The sequence below is a fragment of the Nestor notabilis genome, unplaced genomic scaffold (genome assembly GCF_000696875.1).
Source record: "Nestor notabilis isolate BGI_N333 unplaced genomic scaffold, ASM69687v1 scaffold9618, whole genome shotgun sequence".
Classification (NCBI taxonomy): domain Eukaryota; kingdom Metazoa; phylum Chordata; class Aves; order Psittaciformes; family Psittacidae; genus Nestor; species Nestor notabilis.
This window is the reverse complement of record NW_009939590.1, coordinates 10,005-34,849: the sequence shown is the minus strand read 5'-3', so window position 1 is coordinate 34,849 and position 24,845 is coordinate 10,005. Positions and strand designations below refer to the sequence as shown.

The following is a 24,845-nucleotide window of genomic DNA, read 5'->3' as shown; positions in this document are numbered from 1 at the left end:
GGGAGAGAAAACCAAACCTCCCCTTTCTGGGTGTTAACTCTCCAGCCCCCATGGGTTGGGTTTCAAACCACGTTTCTTAGGACTCGTTCTTTTGTAATAATGATTTGCGTTGTTGTTTTTATGAAGAGGTAAAGGCGACAAGCTGAGAACCAAAACCGATATGCTTGTAGGTTTTGTTGTTGTATAAATGAAGGTGAATAATTAACCTGTTACACTTGATATTTTTGCAGATCAAAAGAAGGAGGAAACTATGCCCACAGAGGGAGAGAAATCTCCCGAGGCAGAGAATAACAACAATAATAATAAAAAAGGGAAATCTGGAGGCTCACAGGTAAAGCACACACACACGAGTAGGGAAGCGCCCAAACTATTAGCATTTAAAATGAAATGTTCAGCCAACAGCATTTCCTGCCCAGGGCATCTTTCTTTGGGTTGGGTGAAACGTAGCTGGTTGGGGGCAATATTTTTACTGCCTGAACATGGGTTTTTTTGATTGGAGGACTCTGCAGTGACCTGCTTCTTTCTGTGTAATAGAAGCATTTTTAAAGATTTTCTTTTAATTTTTCAGGTGGGTGTGGATAAAATACTGGATTGAGGGATGCAGTTGAGGTCCTGGCTATTCATTGATAATTGGGGGTTTTATGTTTAAAGATTACTTATAGAAATATGTACTTCCTTATTCAGAGCTGTATCATTTGTCTCTATGCAGAAGCACTTTTTTTTTCTGCTTCCTGTGTAAACTTTAATGCTTACTTCTGATGGTTTGTACTCATGCTCTTCTCCTGAATCTCTTCTGTTTTGTCTCTTTACGGGTAGGATTCTCAGCCTTCACCTCTTGCTTTGCTAGCAGCCACCTGCAGCAAAATAGGAACTCCTGGTGAGAATCAAGGATCTGGACAGCAGCAGATTATTATAGATCCCAACCAAGGTTTGGTGCAGCTTCAGAATCAGCCACAGCAGTTAGAATTGGTAACAACTCAGCTCTCTGGAAATGCTTGGCAGCTTGTTGCTGCTTCTTCTTCTGCTTCAAAAGAAAATAATGTTGCTCAACAAGGATCTTCTGTTGCCTCAAGTGCAGGAAGTCCTTCCAGCAGTAACAATGGCAGTGCATCTCCTTCAAAAACCAAATCAAGCAATTCTTCTGCAACAACCCCTGGACAATTCCAAGTCATTCAAGTACAAAATCCAAGTGGTAGTGTCCAATACCAAGTGATCCCACAGATCCAGACAACAGAAGGTCAACAACTTCAAATCAATCCATCTAATGCTACTGGCCTGCAAGACATACAGGGTCAAATTCAGCTTATTCCTGCAGGGAATAATCAAGCTATCCTCACAACTGCAAATAGGACAGCTTCGGGGAATGTTATTGCTCAGAACCTAGCAAATCAGACAGTACCAGTCCAAATTAGGCCTGGTGTTTCCATACCACTGCAACTGCAAACTATTCCTGGTACTCAGGCTCAAGTTGTAACAACATTACCTATAAACATTGGTGGGGTAACACTAGCATTGCCAGTGATAAACAATGTGTCAGCTGGAGCAGGTTCAGGTCAAGTTGGCCAGTCTCCTGAGGGTGGAGTTTCCAATGGAAATCAGCTAGCATCTACACCTGTCACTTCTGCCTCTGGTAGTACAATGCCAGAGTCTCCTTCCTCATCTTCCACCTCTACAACCACTGCCTCAACATCTCTAACCAGCAGTGACACGCTAGTAAGCTCTGCAGAAACAGGCCAATACACAAGCACAGCAGGCAGCAGTTCAGAGCAGACGACTGAAGAACCTCAGACAACTGCTACAGACTCTGAAGCCCAGAGCTCCAGTCAGCTTCAGTCCAATGGACTACAGAACGTCCAGGATCAGTCAGGTTCCCTTCAGCAGGTCCAAATCGTAGGGCAGCCTATTCTGCAGCAGATACAGATCCAGCAGCCTCAACAGCAGATTATTCAGGCCATTTCTCCACAGTCATTTCAGCTCCAGTCAGGGCAGACTATACAGACCATCCAACAGCAGCCTTTGCAGAATGTTCAGCTGCAGGCAGTGAGTCCAACTCAGGTGCTCATCAGGGCTCCAACCTTAACACCATCAGGGCAGATCAGCTGGCAAACTGTACAGGTTCAGAATCTGCAAAGCCTTTCAAATCTTCAAGTTCAAAATGCTGGGTTACCCCAACAACTAACCATTACCCCTGTGTCTTCAAGTGGTGGTACAACCATTGCCCAAATTGCACCAGTGGCTGTTGCTGGTACCCCCATCACTCTGAGTGCTGCCCAGCTTGCTTCTGTACCTAATCTTCAAACAGTAAGTGTTGCCAACCTGGGTGCTGCAGGTGTTCAAGTTCAAGGAGTTCCTGTTACCATTACCAGTGTTGCAGGTGAGTGGTCTGTCAAAGTTTTGGGTTGGTTTGGGGTTTTTTGCTTGTTTGCTTGTCTTGTTTTGGGTTTGGTTTTGGTTGGTTTTTTTTTTCTTTTATTTTTATTTTTTTTTTTTGGTTGGTCGGTTTTGTTTGGTTTTGGGTTTGTTTGTTTGTTGTGTTTTGTTTTTTTTTTAACTATTGGAAGAATACCAGACAGTTTTAAATTAATATTTTTTTTTCCCAGGATTTTCTTTAATAAGTATTAAACCCTTAACTGTGAGGAAATAACTTATACTTATCACTAACATTCAGATTTTAAAATAGCTGACACTTCTGCTAAAAATTGAGCTAATATTACCAGTTGTGTCAGCTGAAATGGAACAGTTCGTATTTGTTAAACTATTCTTCTCCACCTTACTAAAGACTTGTAGGCTTCAGGAGTGAATGTGAGACTGTTAGAGGGTTTGATATGTTTAAAAAATGCAACAAAAACCTTTTTCCAACCAGCAGTATTCCTGATCTCTGCATGAGGGATGTAGAATGGGTGACAGTGTGTGGACTGGGATATCTTGTGTCATGGCATGTCTTTGTATTAAACTATTTGTTGTATTCTGCACCAGCTCCTAAAGTTGTTCCCTTAAATGTTTGAGTTCTGCAAAAAGATTGAGTGGTATAAGGTATGTTTGTGCACAGCAGAGTTCCTGTGACTTCTTTTTAAAAAAATAAAAACAATTGGTAACTGTACCTCAGTACTTGCTGATGAACTCTTGATATGCATTATAAAATGCCTCTTTGGTTATACTGGTCTAATAGTTGGTAAAGGAGCAATTAAAAGGCTCTAGGCTGGATAACAGAGCTTAGTTCTGAAGCAAATTCTGTGCAAGATCTCTGCAGTGTCCTACAAGGGCAAATCTACATGAAATTTGCAAACTTCTAATGTTTCAGATAAAACTTGATTTAGGGGTTCTCTCTGCTAGTTTAACTACTTACATGAACTTGGTTTTATTTCATACAAGTAAAAGTTGCCTTCTGTAGTAGTTAAACTCTTGTCTTAAAAATAACCAACTATAGACACAATTTTTCAGTATGAAACTATAAGAAAAATACCTCACGTTCACCTACTGTCCAGTCTGCATAAACAAATGTTAGTATCCTATTGACTTTTAACCTGTGGCTTTTTTTTTTTTTAGTAATTGTATAGTAAGGTGAGAAATATTTAACTGGGCAAATTATTGTTCCCTTTATTTGAAACATTTTTGAGGAGATCAAGCATAGTTTGATAATAAATTTGCCATTGGGAGAATTTGATCTGCTATGGTACTCTTTGGCACTTGATGGCATGTTGAAATATGAAGAGCTGAGTTGGATGCACTAAACCTGGCTTACTTAAGGAGTGTTACAGAAATGTTAATCTGGGTAATCAGGACTAAAATCTTGACCTTGTGTTTAGTTGTAATGATGCAAAAAAGAAGTTTCAGTTAGCTGGAGCTGACCAGCTGCTATAACATCTTGCAGTGCAGTTCACCTTGGAAAAAATTTTTCTTGATGGGAAGATGTTGATTGACTAATCTTGTTAGATGGAAGTCCCTAGCTTGGTATGGGACTGTTCATAGGAAGCCAGCTTTGGGAACTGCCTAGATTTGGGGGTGCAGGAAGAACCTTTCTATATGTAGGGGGTTTCTTCTTTTTCTTTTTTTTTTTTTTTTTTTTTCTTTCCTGCTTACTAGTGGTGTTTAGTATGCACTAGTAGATATTAGAACAAGAGATTCTGGGTATCGTCTTGCTCTGTTATCTTGACTGAACCTCTGCTAACGTGCAGTGATGTCCCTTGGAAAATAAAGGGATTGAGATTTGTAACTGAGTAGGAAAGCAGGGGAATGAGTCACAAGTATTGTCCTGGAGAAGCCAAGCATTAGCCATGTAGGGTTCATATGTTGCCTTAAGTTTTGTGACCATTGAATTCCCCTCCACTTCCTTACACCCCACTCTCCCAACCCCTTCCGCTTGCGGGCCTTACAGCTGTTTCCATAGTATTTTTAATTTTATGCTAGCAGCAGTGAATCCTCCAACCTTTTTTCCATTCCTTCGTATATAAGGTACTATTTCTGTTCCCTCAGGCTGTAGGTTAAGGAGAAAGAACAAACTTTGAGAATGTGAGAGATTAGTTAAAATTTCTTTCTTTTATTTATCTCTGCTTCTCTCCTGTGAATCTTCCTGTTGCTACCCTTCGGGAAAGGGGGACATGGTAGCATGGGAAGGAGTGTGAAGAACATGATGTGCAGTCCTTAATGCTGTATTAAGTATTCAAGCAAAGAATGATTATGAGGTAGAAAATTATAAACATGCTAAAATCTTAACTTTTATTGCTGCTTATAAGGAATAAGCTGTCTTGATCAGGGTTATTAAATTACTTGGATTTTCTGCATTTTTTTGTGTCTGTGGTTTTTTGTTTGGTTGTTTTTTTGTTTTAAATGCTTTTTGCTATCATGATTACAGGAAACCTTCATGAAAAAAAGAACAGCTCAGTTACTTCAACATCTGCAGACTACTTTTTCTGTAGTACTTGAGTTTGCCAATGTAAACTCTTTTATACATTAATTGGACTCTCCTTAAGTGGATTATTTTGTACAAATGAGCAGTAGAAGTAGGTTTTAGAAATGAGCTATATGAGGATGTCCAGGAAGTGTCAGGGAAAAGACTGTGTGAATGACTCATCACATGCATTGATTCAGATACTCTAACTTTGTTAGGGAAAAAAAGTTCCTTTGTCCTTCAGGCAAACCCAACCAATCAAGCCAGCTGAGTTGCAGGGGTGGGGTGGGAATTGCAAGAAGTACTTGTCTGAAATAACTGTTCCTTTATGGGTGTTGTATTTCTGTTCCACGAATATTGGTTATTCTAGTTATTTCTACAATGGGGTAATTTAGGTAAATTAGGTAAATTAGTTTTTCAGTAGTAAATGAAATAGTAAAACAATAGAACACTAAATAATTAACTGCAAATAACAAATTCTTAGCTCTATTATTATGAAAATGCTAAGTTATAGAATTATAGAAATATTTTGAGATTGACTTTTTTTTTTTCTTTTCCTTCTTTTGGGTCAGATGGATTCTAATTTCCAAAAGAGATAAATTTCACATTGGGAAGAAAAATATTAAAATCTTCATGTAAATATTTGATCTGCTTTTTATAACCTTGTTATTCAAAATCTCTGGTCCCAAGGTGTATAGGCTCTACTGTAAACCAAGCAAGATGAATAAGTCCATTTGTGTCTTTTTGTGTGTGTGTGTATGAGTGTATTTTTCAGTTAAAAGTTTAAATGTTGCTCTTCGTAAGTATAACGCTTTGGGTTATATGTTGTGTGTGGTCAAAAAGCAGGGCAAAGCAGAGTAGTTATCACATCCTTTCACTTCTTGGCCTGAGAGAAAAGTCATTCAATATCAGTGATGTAGAGGAAAAATTACTTTTTTTTACTGTGAGAGCGACAGAGCAGTGACAGGGTTGCGTAGTGGTTGTGGACTCTCTGTCTTTGAAGATACTCAAGCTCTCTGGACATGGTTCTGCTTACGCGAGGGGCTTGGACATCTGAAATCATCAGGTCCCTTCCAGTCTACCTGCTTCTGCGATTGTCTAATTTTGCTGGGAAGATATACAAAGTGTCAGTCAAAGGAGTAATTAAATGTACAGAAGAAACCTGGATGAGAAGATGGAAACTAAGTATGTAAGCCTTAAAAACAGATATTTAAGCCATTAATTAAAAGCTAATCAGACAATGGACTATATAAAAGCAGTTTTGTTTACTTGAACATTAAAGGATCTACAAATACCTGCCTTGCTATGAGATCAGTCGTGGCCTTTAAGCAAGCTAGTTCTGTATAAAGTCAGTATTTCTTCTGTGCTGTATGACTTGTTTTATACACAATTCCCTGTGGAACAGCATAGTCTTTAATGTTAATAGCTGGTGACTTCCTGAATTTAGCCCCTCTGAGCTTGGGGACCAGTGGGTCCTCTACAGTTCCCTTTTTTTCCAAGGTTTCTGCTGTTACAGCTGTAGATGCAAGTTCAAAGGATTCCTGTCCCCACCCTGGTTCCCATCCCCTTAGTAAAATAAGGTATCCTTTGCCTTTTTAAAGCTTATTTTCAGGCTGTTTTATTTGTCTGGATGTGTTAATGGCAATATAAGTGATTATGTGAAGGAACTTGTTTTATTTAGTACTAGATTCTAAGAAAAATACATAGTTCATAAAGCTATTTCCTTTTGGTGGACTAAGGTGTTGGGGTTTTTTTTTTGTCCCTCAAAACACTTTGCTTGGAGTGTATTTGTTAGGAATAGGACAGAATATTAACATTTGTGGATGCTGAAGAATATGGGGTGAGATAAAGCAGGCCAGTTAAAATGTAATGAGATGCTGAGTATTAGTGGCTTTCCCGTAAAGATTTTGTGTTCTGTCTGTAGGATTTCTTTTACTGGAGCCTTCAGAAGAGCTCCCAGGGTTTTTTCTGAACTTATTGTTTTTGCTGACAGTGGGGTATTTAGTGGCAGTGGTGGAGACGATGTCTTTTCAGAATAATTCCCTGTTTCTTATATATTAAAACCCCCATACTTGTATCTAGCCTAACTGTACATTTTGAAGTAATTTTGTTACATGATGATGGTGGTTTTCCCATATAAAAGTGTATGAGACACTCTATTTTAGAAATAGTGAAAAATATTGCCTGTACTTTATGTATATTCTGTCCAAGTGTAATTAGTTGCTTTAGGTGAAAGTCACCACATTCCATCACTTGCAACTCAAATTCAAGCCCTTTTGTTTAAGATGAGTGGTGACATGGCCTGAATTATGGGGAATTTGGAGCTTATCCACCAAAATGACCTGGAGAAATGACTTCTGTTTAGTGGAACAGTCTGTTGCCTGGCAGTACTGGAAGTGGAATGTTTCAAGTCTTTTGCAGGGATGCAGTGTGGACTCTAAAACAGTTATTAATGACAATGAAGTCCAATACCAAGTGTTTTTAAAACACCCCAATAAGAACATAATGAACCCTGCCCTTCTTTTCGTATTCTGTAGTAATGTCAGTTACTAAGGCAGTTTTCTGTTTGATTAGCTACTTGCATTGCACTACTATTAGTAGTTAAGCAATTTGTCAGTATCTCAAGGTCACCTCCTGCTTTCTTGTGCTTTTTCTCATTTGTCTGCATCCAACTTCAGCCTGTCTTCAAGGTCTTTTTCTTCATTATTTACTCTTCTTGTGTGGCACTGAAGACATAGTTTAGATATTACTATCATTCTGGTTCAAACTTTGCAGAGGAGTTAGCAAATTCTTTAAGCAGGAATAAAATGACACATAAAACTAAATGCATGTAAGTTAGGAACAGTGACTGGAAGAAGGGAAACATCACACCCATTTTTAAGAAGTGTAAAAAGGAGGACTCTGGGAACTACCAACTAGCCAGCTGCATCTCTGTGCCTAGTCTGATTACTGAACAGATTGTTCTGGAAGCTATGTCAAGGCATATGGGTGGCAGGGGATTAGAGAGTCAACATGGCTTCACAAAGGGCAAATTGTGCCCAACTAATCTAGGAACTTTCTATGATGGAGTGACTGTGTTGGTGGGTAAAGGAAGAACAGCTGTTTGCTCTCTACCATGACTTATGTAAGACCTTTGACATGGTCCCACACAATAGCCTTGGATGAACTATTTGGTGGATAAGGAATTGGGTGTATGGCCACATTCAAAGAATTACTGTCAATGGCTCAATCTCCAAATGGAGATCAATAATCAGTGGTGTCCCTCAGGGGTCTGTAATGGGACCAGTACTGTTCATTGTCTTTATTAATAGGCTTAGGGCATTGAGCACACCCTCGGCAAGTTTGCAGATGACACCAAGATGAGTGGTGCAGCTGATTTGATTTGCTTGAGGGAAAGGATATCATCCAGAGGGACCTTGACAAGCTTGAGAAGTGAGCCAGTGCAAGCCTTGTAGTTCAGCAAAGCCAAGTGCAAGGTCCTGTATGCCTGGGTCAGGGCAGTCCCCAGTATCACTACAGGCTGGGGGATGAATGGATTGAGAGCAGGTCTGCAGAGGAAGACTTCCGGATATTGGTAGATGAAAAACTGAATATGAGCTGGTGCTTGCAGCTCAGAAAGCAAATTGTATCCTGTGGTGCAAAAAAAGAAGTGAGGCTCTCCATCTGTAGTGCTGTGTACAGTGCTGGGGTCCCCAGTAGAAGACAGGCTATGGGCTCGCTTTAATACATAGACATGTTAAAGTGAGTCCAGAGAGGGCATGAAAATGATCTGAGGGCTGGAACATGTCTCCTGTGAAGAAAGGCTAAGAGAGTTGGGCTTGTTCAGCCTAGAAAAGATTATGCCTCAGGGAAACCTTCTAGCAGGCTTCAATAAAGAAAGGATTCTTACAAGAAAGACTTTTTACCAGGGCCTGCTTGTAGTCACAGGACAAGGTGCAGCAGTTTTAAACTGAAAGAGCGTAGGTTTAGATTGGACATAAGGAAGAAATTCTTCACTATGAGTGTGGCGAGACACTGGCACAGGTTGCCCAGAGAAGCTGTGGCTGCCCCATCCCTGGCAGTGTTCAAGGCAAGGTTGAACAGGGCTTTGAGGAACCTGGTCTAGTGGAAGGTGTCCCTGCCCATGGCAGGGGAGTTGGAACTAGATGATCTTTAAGGTCCCTCTCAACCCGAACCATTCTATGAATTTAAAAGTCAAAGGTGTTTCTGACCCTGTTTGGTGCTTTTTAATAACATCCAGCATTTTCCTGGATGTTTATTGGCAAGCATGCTGTAGCAAACACCTTGAATCAAAAAAGGTGTAAGCTATGGAAACTGCAGTAAGAAGGTAAGTACAAAGCACTGAGCTGTTTTCCACAAAACCAGGAAAAAAGCAAGAGTCTTTCCTAGGTTTTTCCTTCTTAGTGTACTACTTGGCATTCTGAGGGTGTAGCTGGGAGGAGTATGGACATCTAGCATACTTTTTCCAGAGTCATGAAAGGTCACTTACAACTGTTCTCAGGTTGCCTTGCGCTGAGAATTGTTGCAGAACCACAGTGTTCTAAGTATTATAGCACTGGCATCCCTTTCAAATGCTTCGGAGTAATTATAGGAGAAACATTTAGTCTTCTAACAACAGAATTGGTTTGGTTTGGAGGTTTTTTTTAAACTGAATTTAAAACAGTGGCAGAAACAGTTTAATAACAAACTGTGCTAGAGAAAACAAACATTTGCCTTGGTAATGGTAGCTTAAAAATGAAGTATCAATATACAGTTCTTGAACTTGATGTGTAAGGAATGTGCAGTATACCTGTTCAGCTAAATTGCCTATGGAGAATAAACTGATAAAAATGCCTCAGGAAAACAAGTCTTTTCTGCCTGACCTGTGAGTTGCAGTGCCTGACTTCATCATTACTTGTAGATAAAATGGGAAGGGGAAGCATTTTGAGTACCAACTTTGCTTAGAATTGCTAGGTGAAATAACACAGAAACGGCTAATTAGAAACCTATTAACTTCAATTAAATTAAATTGTAAGTTTAGATTAAATGTATGTTCCTAAGTCTTCAAAGAATAATGTTAATAAAGCTATGTTTCCCTATTAGAGTATTGGTCTTCTAAAAATGTTTCATCAGTACAGGTGCATTCTCTGTGACTATCAGGTATTGTCATCCCATCTCTCATTCCCTGCTGTCAGAAATCAGAACGCATAGAACAGGAAATGAATTGGCTGAACTTTCATGTTCAGAAAATGTCAAGCAAGCAAGCTGAGTGACACTGCACATCTTCATAAGCCTGTTTGTGTTTTTAATTTTTTAGTTGTGCTTAGATCCATGCTGAGCCAACCTTCTCATTCTTCCATTACCACCTGGGGCAAGTGGGCAGCAAGAAGCATGTTAAAAATCTGATCTCGATAGTTTCCTCAGTGTAACTTAAATTATGGAGTACTAAGCTTCATATCATTTTGGTACTGGTAGATAAGATAAATCAATTAATACTGGTTTAATATATTAAAAATGTTTAATGGCAATGGTGATTATTAAAAAAATAATTATATATGGAATAAGACCTCATGTTCTAAGGGGAATGTTAATTTCAATTATAAACATTATTGTTGAAAAACAACTATTTTTGAGCATTCAGTGATTTTGATGGATAATAAAAGTTAATAAAAGTTGTTTTGTTTATATGCTGTAGCATAGTAGCTTTGGAAGTAGTCAGGACTGCATAAGAAAATGCAATTTTTATAATGAATATTTTGCTCGTGTTGTCACACTTTCACCAAAACAATAGCTCTGGACATATGCATTCTCTTGAGAAAAGTAGCATCTTGGCACATGCTGAGTTGGGGTATATAGTTTTTAGTTTTAGGTTAGTTTGGGGTATAATTATATAGTTATATGGATTTCTGTATGCATCCATTCTTCAGAATGGAGTTTCCAGTGGTGTTTAATACTGTTGACAGTGGATAAATCATATACCTTGATCAGCTGGTCATTGGTAAAGCACGTTATCCCAACATGCATACTTAGATTGGCAGACTCATTTTGTTGTAAAGAAAAAATGGTCAGTTAATATCCTTCTGCTAAAAAAACCATGGGGTACATGGTAGGAACAAGTCTGACTTTAATTATAGTTTCAAGTGATGATGTGACCACTTTTCCCTTGAGCAATATACTGAAGTTTAGGAAATACAGGCCTTGATTATCTTGTTTGGTCATCAGGAAGTAACTGATGAAAACATCAAGCTCTTCAGTTTGTTCTGAACCAAGAAGGAAGATTAAGCTTACGATTTTATAGGGATAACAATGTTACAGGAGACAATGGCAGAGCTTCTTAGGATTTGGATCTTAGAGATTTATATGGTCCTTCTTTTGTGATTCTATAATCGTATATACTATGTAGCTTTGTTGGTCTTTTCCTGTTTAAGGCTGTAACAAAGTTACAGTTTTTACATCTTTAATAAACAAAATAGTCTTTGGTTAGCCTATCAACCCATAGGCTGTGTCTCATGTCTCATCCTACTGTAACAGGTCTTTTAAAATGTTTCATGAATCTTGTTTTTCCTGATAACTTTTAATCACCTTGCCAGTGATTTGTTTGTTTTTTGGTGGTGGTGGTGGTGGTTTGTTTCTTTTTAACTGGGAATAACTTAACTGCTATACAACTTAACCTAGTTTTAAAGTCAGCTATCTTCCTTTCTGTTGAAAGGATTTCCCATGTATGTACCTGTTAACTTATCCCTCCTGTGCATACAGGCATATTTACTTTCATCTTGATTAATATAAAGATAACATTTCATATAGCCAAAATGCAGAATATTTACTACAAGGACATTGATGAACCTTCAAGTGTAAAATATGCCAGCTAGCTAAACTGTAGTCAAAACCCAACCAAACCTCCACACACACACCTCTACTCCCCAAAAGAGTGCTAGAAACTTAGCTTGCATTTTTTCATATCAGCCTCCTTCTGTCCTTTCAGGATTAGGCTATTACTATTTCCATGGCAATATGCAGAAATTGAACTGAGATGCTAAACCCCACACGTCCTGAGACCAATATTTTAATTTCCATATGGCAGAACTGTGTAAGACAGGCATTTGGTTGGTTGTTTTGTTTGGTTGTTTTGGGGATTTTTTGGTTTAGTTTGTCAGGTATTGAGCTCCTCTAGTCAGACCGTAAAGACTAATAGCAAGTATGTTTTTCTAGTCCTATCCGTATTTCAGAGTTAAGGGGAAGAGTTGGGAAGAAGAACTGGGCCATGTTCTGTTGTGTCTATGACCTGTAGAATAACCTGAGAGTTGGCTCAGGTTGTTCGGATAGATGGAGATGTTCCAAAAAAGTAAACTTAAAACTCTTAATTTCTTAGACGTACTACTAGTTTCCATGCAGTGCATCTGACATTCTGCAGCGCAGTTTGAACTTGGGTTTTCAGTTTTCTGTTTGCTCTAAAGTTCAGTATTCATGGTACTACTGGTGTTCATCTGCAGAGAAGTGTTTTTGAACACTCATCCTAAATGCACTTTTATTTTTGACTGTTTTTTCAATGATAATGAAAATCGGCGTTTTTTTGGAAGGGTCTTTTCCCTTAGCAGTAGTATAAAAAGTTATTTTTCTGATTCTAACTTGATCTTTAGAAAGGCTAATAAATTGACCATATTTTCTTTCCATTTGAAGCCACAGCATTCAGAACAACCAGAGTCATTGCCTTGCTTTGACCGAAACCTCTACTCAGTTGTGAAAGACTAAAGTTTGTGAAAACTGTAGTTCCAGGGTTGATTGTGTTGTTTCTGTGTAGGTCTTTGTGTGTTGTGATAGCTCTTTATTATGTTTAATGAAATTATAAAGTAATAAAAAGAAAAATGGCTTTTAGTTCAATGAAAGATACTACTAGCTAGGAAAACTTTTCTCTCAAAGTACTGAAGCAACATCAGGTTGTCCTAAAGCACTTGGGTAAAGCTTATGTTTTTAAAGAGTCATTAAAGTACCTTCATTAAACCTTTGGGGCACTGTTTTGTCTTTGTGTTGCTGATAAAATTATTGAATAAGACGAAAAAAAAATCAGTTTCAGGTGTTAAAACCCCCAAAACTTACTTTTTACTGCCTTAAATCTCATGCTTTTAAATGGTGTTTTTCACAGAACTTAAGCTTAATTAGAATGCTGCTCAGTAATTTTTGAACACACTGAGACATTTCATACAGGAAGCTTTTGGAGGAGAGGATAACAAGTTCTTGCAAATCTTGTCCAAGTCGGCAACAGGCAAAAGATAGAAACTTGCTGGGATGCTCCTGTAGGAGGTAGGAAAGAGATGTTTAGTTGATGCTGCAGTTTGCACTGGGAACTTTCTGCTTGTAGTAGCATCTGGACACAATGCTGTGCTGACCCAAATTTATTATAATAGAGCTGAATGGATCCAATTCCTTTCTTTACTCCAAACTGATCTTCTCTACAGAATGTGTGGATCCCATGCATTCCCATGCAGTCCCATGTAAAGTTTCTGTTCTGAGGAATTCTCCCTCTATCACATATTGTTTCTTCACAAACTTTTATAAACCCGTGCTTCAGGGTAGAAGAGAGGACAGAGATATTTGTGTGCCACTTAAGTAGCGCTGAATTGTATTGCCTTCTGTGTAAATACTGAAACTCAATATTGTCTTCACATATATTTAATTTTTGATTTGCATTTCATTCTTCTGCATGAAACTTCCTCCCTAGTAGATTTTGTTTAGAAGAAGATTGTCTGAATATGAACTATTGCCACAGATTTTTTTTAAATTTTTAAGTCTTGGCTATGTATTAATTAAAATGATATATAAAATGTTGTAATAGATATAAACATGTTGTATTTTAAATATAAAATTTGTAAATACGTAAAATATAAATCACCTGTATGTCACTGTTTAAAAAGAATATTGGAGTAAAGGATGCTGGCAAGCTGACTGTACTTGGTGTATGCAGGGGAAGATGAGATGAGAAACCTTTTCCCCCATTGCTTTGCATCAGTAATTTGTTGAATGGGTGAGTTGCTGCATCAGCTCTGATGCTTGTAGAGCTTTGGAACTCTGCAGATTGTCATTGACTTGACTTAGCTGTCCTGCAGTAATATACATTGAATTATGAATGTCACTTGTGACCTTCTTTCATTTTAAGAATATGCAGTTGAACAAATCTTCAGAGGCAATTCTGTCATTAATGCAGTCATCTTTTTGAATGGTGGATGCTGGTTGCACAAGGACAGGAAATCTAAACAAATTGTTATAGGAAACCAAGTACCAGAAAATAGAAGTGTCCTTTTCTTGGTCTTCAATTTCTTTTTCTTCCAAGATTAATTGTTCTAAAGCTTGACTCCCATGATTTCTGTGGATTATTAAAGTGAAGTCCTTTTCTTCCCTTTCTGCCCCAGTTGCCTCAAAGAGTAATTTTTTCGTGCTTGCTGCTTCAGGTGAACAGGAATAGGAATGCAGGTGCTACATGTAGTAAAAGGAAACTTGTTTTGACTTACAATGGATAGCCAAGCCTTCAGTGATCTTCAGTGGTCAATTACTCTGTAGGAAAGTACTTCCTAGGTACCATGCATTAGCTTTCTTTAATCATCCAGGTGGTGTTATGGGAGATTGTTATTTCACAGATTAGCTTTGAAGCCTAAAATTGATTATGTATGTCTATATATGTATTATTTGGCTCCATAGTAATTTATTTAAAATTGCTGAATTTTCTTACATGAATGTATGTGTTACAGACTCACGTATGGCGAAAGCGTATATGAGTTGTAACTGTTAAAACACAGTTTTACTGCAAAATTGGAAAGCTGAGTAAGTGATGCTAAAGAACAAAGGATGTGCAATCATTTATCTTGATAATCTTGCATCTTACGGTAACAAGTAATGCATTTAACTGCTTAAATGGGAAAGATTAGTGACTAAAATCACTCAGGTTCTTCAATTTGAGAAGCTTTACAAATTTCTATAAAGTTATTCTCGGTTATATTTAATCATAATCATATATGCAATAGTGCAATAAGCGAGAGTCTTATTGCATTTGATTTGCAAAATGAATACCATATCAGGTTGCTTTGTTGTCTGCATATTGTCCTATAGTCAAATTGCCGTGGTCATTATCCAAAAGAAAGAGAAAACTTAGATCTGAGAAAAAATGAAATGCAATGTTGTAATTTGCATCAGTGTTTTGTACACTAACATTTCATTGTAGCTTAACATTATAACCTGACAGCATGTACAATAAAATTCAGACATACAAAGGTTCAGTGATGATTTTGTTAATCAAGAATGTTTCACAATTTCAGGAGATCACTTTTCAAGAAATCATGGGAACTTGATAAAAACTTTTTTCTTATAAAAGCAAGTATAAATGTGCAGTGACTGCTTTGACAGCTTGTACAGAATAACATATATGAACTGAAGTGTGACTTTGTTCCCTCATGTAATGATTTGTTTAGACCTCTTTCTGAAATGTGTTGGAACATGAGAGCTCTTGTTACTCAAAGGTTTGATTATGAATGGTGAAGTATGGTGATATCAGGTCTTGTGGTTTGGAGTATGTTAGCAAGAAGCAGTGTCAAGTGATCTCAGGATTGTAGCAGAATTTCTAGAAGGCTTTAAATGGTGTTTCAATGCCCCTAGTAAGAAGCCATTTGGATTATTTCTAATGGGTCTTTTTTCTCCATGTAAGAAGTGTCAGCAGATCATTCTCTTCCTGTGTGGATACATGATCTCAGCCACCTGTTTTTAGACTAAGCAGGCCTTGTTTCAAATAAAAAGCTAATTTATACCTTGATTCTGTCTATTGAAAAAGCCTAATTTGGATAAAGTTTTAGAAGTTGCCCTGATTTAATTTTGTTGCTGCTGACAAACTCATATCAACAGTTATCTTTTCTTCAGTAAACTTGATTTAAGAAATAATGAAATTTCTTTATCTTCCTTAGTAAGTATTAATGATGTGGAAGTTAAACCCATTAGTGATCCATAGTGGATTCTAGTATGTAGGGTTTTTTTCTAAAAAAACCAAAAACAACCCACCAAAAAAAAAAACCAACCAACAAACAAACAAACAACCCCACAACAAAGTCCCATACAACTCAAGACCATAGTACGCTTATGTTGAGATTTAGACCAGGGCATGTTCAGTCAGTTGGCTTGTGAAAATTTTCTGATTCTTCTTCAAAAGATTTTTTCAGCTGGTCTAAAATACATTCATTTTACTCTCAAAGAAAAAGAATAAAGAATTTTCTGTTTAACAATTTAAAAGTGAGAATAGATGCATTTCTTTCTTTCCTGTGTATTACTATTGTACTATCTTCTTGTGATGCTCTTTCAGGAGTTCAAAACAATAATTAAGTCCAGGGATCACATTACTAAGCTTTTCAGTGTTTTCTGATTACTATGTAAATCTCTGGCAAAGAATATTTATCAGAAATGTGTGCTTTCTTCCGTGACTCTTTTCCTCAGAATGTAGAGTGTCTTATGGAATATTATACCCTGGATCTTTAAATAAGAAAGCTTGTGTGATATTTTGAGTTTCAGAACCTTCTGTTTTGAGTTTAGTAAAGTGAAATCCAAGGGAAGGGAGTTTAAAATAACAACTTGGTGAGATTAATTTAAAGAAGAAAATCAGCCTTCACATCAGAAAATATAATACCTTTGCTAATGCCATCTAAAGAGCAGTCATTTAATACTGTTTAACTGAAACCGTATGGATAACATAATTGTCTGCCTAAGCAACCTTACTTTGGCATTTTCTCTTTCGTATTTTTATTGTCACCTTTACAGTTATTATGAAGAACTTTTACTCAGATATAACACTATATTACATTTAATAAATAGGTTAAGGTTGTAGCTCGGTAGTGTGCATCTTATATAGCAAGATACCTGTGGCCCTCACATGGGAGAGGGAACATTTGGAGCAGATAAAGTACGTGTCAGCAGTGAAGAAGTACCAGAAGACCCTTGTGTGATTTATAGTCTCATGACTTAGAGACTGAAAGTTGATTTGCATTGAATCAGCACAATATATTGGGTTTTTAGAAGTCCTGAACAGGCTTCCCCATAAATGTGGATTGGCCAGATCCAGCAAGCGTTGTATGTTGGACATTCATTAGCAATAGTCACGGAGTGAAAAAAAAGGAGTCAAGGAGTCGTCCTCAAAGCTCATGTGCCTTAATTCACATCTTGAAAAGCCTCGCTCTAGCAGCCGGGGGGGGGAAGTTGCATTGAAACTTTAATATCAACTCAAGAAAATCAGAAAGAAGGGGAAAACTGAGAGAAAATTATGCTCTCCAGCTGTATTCTGACCACAGACTGCTTGGGTCCTAGGACTTTTTTGCTCAAATAGGACTTTGTGACATGGCTGAAGTCATCCCTCTAACAGACTGTGATGGCAAGGGATATTTCTTATTAACGCACTTGAAAATGTGACTGATAGTGAAACCAGCCTAAGAGGCTGCAGTAGGTGTGGCCATAATGTCTGTTACACCTTTAGTTTTCACAGTGACCACTTTAGGCTCCTCATTTATAGTGCTGGTCTGTGAATTGAAGGAGTTTGCATCTTGGGTATGTTTAACAGACAGATTGTGGATTGTGTTCTGCAGGAGACAAGCTGAGCAAGTTCTTTCTGTTAATTTATTTACCTTTGGCTAACCAAAAACTGCAACTGTTTTTAAACACAAGCAATCGCATTATTCATGTTAAGATGAGCATTAGATGTAACAAAAATGATCAGCCTTTTTTTGACTCTTGCTATTCATAGCACTCAGTCAGCACTTCAGCAGCTTAACAGCCTGGCAAGGACTTGCCCCTGGACTAGTACTGTCTGTAGAAGCTCTTGTGGCCTTCTCTGTCACTGTTAGACCCAAGTACTAGATATTACTATATGAATTTATACCATAATGTTCTACTTGCCATATCATATTCTTCCTCAAGGATTCTCATGAATGCTTTTCTTTCACATTAGAATATGGAAAAAATGACAATGGACTGGGTCTAAATTTATTATGAAAAGAAAGACTTTGTTCTGCCCTAGACATACTGAGGATCAGCACTCAAGATTAAGCCTGTAATTCTTTCTCTATGATTCCTCTGCTGTGAATACCAGAGTTCTAAAAGATTGTTTGTTTATTTGTTTGCTTGTTTTACTATCTGTCTAACAGCAAGTGGGATTCAAGTATTAAGTCTTCTGGGTTTGTTCATTGTTCTTTCCAGAGAACCAAAAGTACTTAGCATCTGTCACTAATTGTAGCCTGCTTAAGAAAACAAGGAAGTCATCTTTATCAAAGGAGATGATCCTGCCCCTCTACTCTGCTCTCGTGAGACCTCAGTTGGAGTATTGTTTACAGGTCTGGTGTCCTCAACATAAGAAGGACATGGAGCTGCTAGAGCAAGTCCAGAGGAGGGCCACGAGGACGATAAGAGGGCTGGAGCACCACCCGTATGAAGACAGGCTGAGCAAGTTGGGGCTGTTCAGCCTGGAGAAGAGAAGGCTGCATGGAGACCTCATAGCAGCCTTCGAGTATCTGAAGGGGGCCTACAAGGATGCTGGGGAGGGACTCTTTGTTAGGGACTCTAGTGGTAGGACATGGGGTAATGGCTTTAAACTTAAACAGGGGAAGTTTAGGTTAGATATATGGAAGAAGTTCTTCACAGTGAGAGTGGTGAGGCACTGGAATAGGTTGCCCAAGGAAGTTGTGAATGCTCCAACCCTGGCGGTGTTCAAGGCCAGGTTCGACAGAGCCTTGGGCGCCATAGTTTAGTGCAAGGTGTCCCTGCTCATGGCAGGGGGGTTGGAACTAGATGATCTTAAGGTCCTTTCCAACCCTAACTGTTCTATGATTCTATGATCTGTATCTAGGCCAATCAGGTGCAAGTTCCAGGAGGAAACTAAGAGAGAGAATTGGGAAAATTTGGTCAGTGCTTCTAGTGAAAGTAACCTGGTACTGACTTAGGCATGAGATACACTTATTCTATATCTTGTAGCCAACAGTGGCTTGTTAGAGTACAGTCAAGTCATTTGGGGAGGTTCTCTGTATATCACGTTCTTTCATCCTAACCTGTCTGCATATACGTGGTGGTGTTAGGGGGTTTGTGTTAGGTTTCATCTATGGCTGTTATCATGATGTTATACAAGATAGCCAGTCCAAACATATATTGCTCCTCAGCAATCATGTGAATGAAGTAGTCATTATCCTGTGCTATGCTGTATATAAACCCATTTGGTAGCTAGGCAGTTTAGACTTCAGAGAGTGTTCTTAGTCTTAATCCCCATAGATAGTGTCTGTTATGGAAGCTTGAGAAGCTGGAGAACCCATTTGAATCTCTCTAAACCATGCTACCTCCAGGCGATTTCTAAGTTTTAAATTAATGTTTCGATTCTGAGGACTCTAAGTCTTAAAATATTATGGTCTATTCTAAGGGGTGCTGGTTGATCATTACACTATCTCAGTAAGTAGGTAGTGTTTACTCTTATTTCCCACTTGTATGAAAGCACTGAATTTTTGAACATGGCAAAACATCTAATGATGTTTTGTCACATTCATGTTACTGGCAGGACTAGTATTCAGTGTTGTCAGACTGTGGCTGGAAGTCTTATCTCTGCGTCACATTTAGTCACATTATTTTCTTAGACTGTACAGTACTAACTTTTTAAACAAACATATTGCCCTGCTGTTCAAGGAACTACACTTCTTATCTGTATTGGAACAGTCTTTACTGTCTTGATATTAAAGCAAAATAATCCTGATTTCCTTTCATCAAAAAAGCAAATGAGATCAATGAACTTATGCAATGAAATTGAATTCTTAATCCATCAAATCAGTGTTAGAATTCCATTTGATTCAATCAAGCTGCATTTAGAAGACTACAGTCTTCTTGAAAACATATTTCCTTCTCAATACAAACCATAGAATCATAGGTTATCTCAAGTTGGAAGAGGCCCATAAGGATCATCGAATCCAACTCCCTGCTGCTCACAGGACCACCTAACACTAAACCATATGACTAAGAGCATCATCCAGACACTCCTTGAACCCTGACAGGCTTGGTACTATAATCACTTTCCTGGGAAGCCTGTTCCAGTTACCAACCACTCTCCCAGTTGAAGAACCTTTTTCCCAGCGTCCAACCTGAACTTTCCCTGATGCAGCTTCATTCCATTTCCATATGTCCTATCACTGGTCACTAGAGAGATGAGATCAGCACCTCCCCCTCCTGTGCCCCCCTTGAGGAAGGTGTAGACTTCAATGAGGGCACCCGAAAGCCTTCTCTTCTCCAACCTGAACAAGCCAAGTGACCTCAGCCTTTCCTCATAAGTGTTGCCCTCAAGGCCTTTCACCAAAGATCACCCTTCTCTGGACACACTTTTAACAGTTTGATGTCCTTATATTGAGGCACCCAAACTGCACACAGTACTTGAGGTGGGGCTGCACCAGTACAGTGTAGATGGGGACAATCCCTCAACTGGCTAGCTATGCTGTGCTTGATGCACCCCAGGACACTGTTGGCCCCTTTTGGCTGCCAGGGCACAGTGTTGACTCATACTCAACTTGCCATCAACCCAAACCCCAGATCTCTTTCCACAGGACTGCTCTCCAGCCTCTTGTCCCCTAGTTTGTGCATATAACCAGGATTACACCATCCCAGGTGGAGAAACCTGTGGAAGAACACCTGTAAAGCTCTGGTATGGTAGGTTGTTCAGGTCTAGTCCTACAACATTTCTGTTTTTTTGTGAAAGTTCCTTTGTGGCTCTGTTGGTTCAGGACAGATTGTAGAAGTGACAATTCTGTATATGCCATAAAGCAACTTTTATAATTAGCTAATTGTAGTTTTCTGAACATAGATATGTTTTCAAAGGTTATTCATGAGACATTAATTGGCAATAGATTTGATATTTCTGTGTAAGATTTTGTTTAATGTTTTCTCATTTACCTCAGTTTTTGAGAAAAAGAAAACGCTAAACTAGTTCGCATTTCTTAATATCAGTCAGTATTGTGGTCTTACACTGTTCTAATAACAAATTACATTAAACAAGGCTATCTAAGTACTGTGGTAGTGCTTCAGGAAAATGACTGGATTTAATATTTGTTTTATGGCTTCCCTTAACTTTAGGTAGATTTTTGTTCTATAAAATGTATAAAGTTGGTTTGTTCATTTCACATATTGAAAATACTAATAAAAGGTACACAATTTCATATTTTACAGGTCAACAGCAAGGACAGGATGGAGTAAAAGTACAGCAAGCCACGATAGCTCCTGTTACTGTAGCAGTAGGTGGCATTGCTAATGCAGCAATTGGTGCTGTTAGTCCTGATCAGATAACACAAGTGCAGCTACAACAAGCTCAACAAGCTTCTGACCAGGAAGTGCAACCTGGCAAGAGATTGAGAAGAGTTGCCTGCTCATGTCCTAATTGCAGAGAGGGAGAAGGAAGGTAAATGTAAATTCTATCAGTATGTATTTAGGCATTTCATCACACCTCACCTCATTTGGGCATGAGATTTTTCTTATGCTGCTTACCTTCTTAATGTTTTCTATTAGGAATTATTTTTATTTCTTTTTAGACAGGGAATTATAATTGTCTCTATTAGCATAAAATATTGTTCCTAATAGCTAGCAATATTTTAGAATATAATTACTTAGCTGTTTAAATTTGATCTTTTTAGGGGCAGCAATGAACCAGGAAAAAAGAAACAACATATATGCCATATTGAAGGATGTGGAAAAGTTTATGGCAAGACATCTCATCTTCGAGCACATCTGCGCTGGCATACTGGTGAAAGACCATTTGTATGCAACTGGATGTTTTGTGGCAAGAGATTTACAAGGAGTGATGAGTTACAGAGACACAGAAGAACCCACACAGGTTGGTTAGCCCTCTCTGTATGCATAGTATAGCAAGTCTGAATCATAGTGGCCATGGTTAAATAGTGATATCAAAGTTCTTACTCATTAGGGTCTCTGAAAACTTCTTTTAAATGTAAATAAAGTAACTTTAAAACAAAGGAGGTGGTAGATTTCAGTTTTCATCAAATCAAGGTGACCGTAAAATCAAATAAAATTAGATCTATAGATAAAATGAGATCTATTCAAACTGTTCTTCTGTACCTATACTAAAAAAAGATGACTTCTATCACAAATAGCTGATGTACTATTTGTGATGAAATAGTACATCATCTAAATTTTGTAGATTTAGATCAGGCATGCATCATAGAATGGTTTTGGTTGGAAGGGACGTCAAAGATCATCTAGTTCCAGCCCCCCTGCCATGGGCAGGGACACTTTCCACTAGACCAGGTTGCTCCAAGCCCTGTCCAATCTGGCCTTGAACACTGCCAGGGATGGGGCAGCCACAGCTTCTCTGTGCAACCTGTGCCAATGTCTTGCCACTCTCACAGGGAGGAATTTCTTTCTAAATATCTAATCTAAATCTCCCCTCTGTCAGTTTAAGGCCATTCCCCCTTGTCCTATCATTACATACCCTTTTGTAAGAAGTCCCTCTCAGATTTCTTGTAGGCCCTCCTTAGGCACTGGAAGCTCCTCTAAGGCCTCCTCTGAGCCTTCTCTCCAGGCTGAACAACCCCAGCTCACTCAGCCTGTCTTCATAGGAGAGATGCACCTGTCCTCTGATCATGTAGGATTGTCCATGGACCAGGGCTATTGTCTCCTCACTTGGACTAGCTCAATGCTTACGAAATTTATTAAACCTAGTCCATACATCAGATTTGGTCTTCTTGGGAAGTTTCCTGAAGTTCCAAGTGAGAACTGGTAAAGCACATTCTTGTAAGAGTTCAGATTGGAAAGGTGGACCTTTTAGAAACTGAAAGTTTTATCAACCTCCTTCTGTTTCTAGCCCCAGGAAGGTGTCTGTCTCCTCCCCCAACTTGAAAAGAAGATAGCACTTGTAGTCTAAGTGCTAACTACATTTGAACAGTGACAGGACTTTTTAGTATGTTGAATTTATCAGTCTTAATGTAGGTCTCATACATCCTCATGGACCTTTGGGAATCATGTTTCCAAATTCTCTTCAATAACAAAAATATCTAAATAACAAAAGTGTTCTTAAAAAATGCTGTCAAGTCATTCTTTCAGGGCTTTTTATCTCTCCTACTCTGTCAGGTTTATGGAAGTTAATGAAAATTCTCTGGTGACCTGAAATTCAAACTTCTCACTAGACAATCACAGCATAGAAATATTTGTTGAGAACATTTTAGTAGTGAAGAGTAGATTGACAAAGGCATGTGGCTGAACAGAACACACCTGGAAATCAGACAGGTAGAAAAGAAAACTTTGTATCCTTTTAAAGATGCTTCAAATGTTGATTAGAAAAGGGTCAGATTCACATGATCAAGTGGTGTTCAGTGCTCTCTTTCAGTAACATTTTGGTTTTGTTCTTCTTTTAAAAAAGGTGAAAAGAGATTTGAGTGTCCAGAATGTTCTAAAAGGTTTATGCGAAGTGACCATCTCTCAAAACATGTCAAAACTCATCAGAACAAGAAGGGTGGTGGAACAGCCCTTGCTATTGTTACCTCAGGAGAACTGGACTCTTCAGTTACTGAGGTTCTTGGTTCTCCAAGAATTGTCACTGTTGCTGCCATTTCTCAAGATTCAAACCCAGCAACCCCTAATGTTTCAACAAACATGGAAGAATTCTGAAAGGATCACTTATATGGACACCTAGTGCTGCACTTAAGTTTACATACCTTTCAGGATATGGATGTGGGCTGGTGAAGTGGATTACAGAGCAGGAAATCACAGTTTCAGTCATGACTTCTGTAAGTGTTCCAGGTTGGAGGGTCAGCATGGGAAGTGTACACCGGTGCAAAAAGACTAAAATTTCAAAAATACGAACAGCGCAAATTGATGTACTGGATAAACAGATGGGGGAATATTATTTCCATACTGTACTTTTTTAGTTATGTGTCTGTATATCATGTAATGGTTTTAAATGAACTTCCACCCCCCAGTTTTAGCATTGTATGGTAATGTGTTTATAAAAACAGATAATATCAATGTAAAACAGGGTGGACCTTGGCTGGGATTAGTATCATTTGATGAAGGTACTTTGTTTTTAAAATAAATTTGTAATATTTTCAAGAGAGTATCCTTTTTCCACAAGGCACAGCAAAACAATACAGATTGAACAGAAGTGGAAATATTTTAAGTTTTTGCTCAGTCCGTAGAACATGTCAGTTGATTTTGGCCGTCTTTTCTCAAGTGTTGGAATTACTCAAACAGCAGCTGGATGGTACGTGCTGCAGAGTGGTTCTGAGGTGGGCCTCAGATTGATTTTGACCACTACATTATAGTAGTGTGTATAGATGACAATCAGTGAGTTCTAATTCCTCTCTTTGTTTGGAGAGCTAAGGTTATGTAGAATTAGTGTATACAGTAAGAAAGATAAAACCGTAGAAAGAGATTAATGTGAGATTTTACTAAAGTGATGGTATCTTTATGTAGGATGAAAAATGAATATGGCAACTTTTGTGTTAATTTTGGGTATTTCATTTCATTATATTTTAAAACATCTATGGTCCATTTCTAAGTCATAGGTAAAATGAATCACAAAAACTCAATTTTAAGTATTTGGATGTTTTAATTTTTTTGGAATTCATGGAAATTAATCAGACAATTGAGTGTTGTAGCACATTCTCCAGTATCTTCTCTCTGTAAATATTAGTTTATTATACTGTGGTTAATGTGCTGGGTTCTTTATGCTTTGACTTACTAGCCAAAGAAAAGAATTAATTATCACATTTTAACCAAAACCAGGTATTGTAAGTAAACATTTTCTCTCTTTTCCCCTAAATATTACTGTCTTTATTTTCTTTTCAAGGATAATGTGTGGGCTGGTAATAAGTATCTGTTACCTGTTAAATCTTACACTGAGCCTCCAACCATAAAACCACCTGGGGAAAGAGGAATATAGATATCTTTATACTACACAACTTTCGATTTCAAAGGTTTGGCTACATTT

General features: G+C 38.2%; 1 protein-coding gene across 1 annotated transcript; it reads left to right on the top strand.

The window, feature by feature from the left end:
- Window positions 1–250: 250 nt before the first annotated feature.
- Window positions 251–23,524, top strand: SP4 (Sp4 transcription factor). The gene is made up of 5 exons (XM_010019943.1): window positions 251–331; window positions 817–2,374; window positions 21,074–21,302; window positions 21,535–21,734; window positions 23,277–23,524. The coding sequence occupies exons 1-5, from the start codon at window positions 251–253 to the stop codon at window positions 23,522–23,524; spliced, it is 2,316 nt and encodes a 771-aa protein (XP_010018245.1).
- Window positions 23,525–24,845: the final 1,321 nt, after the last annotated feature.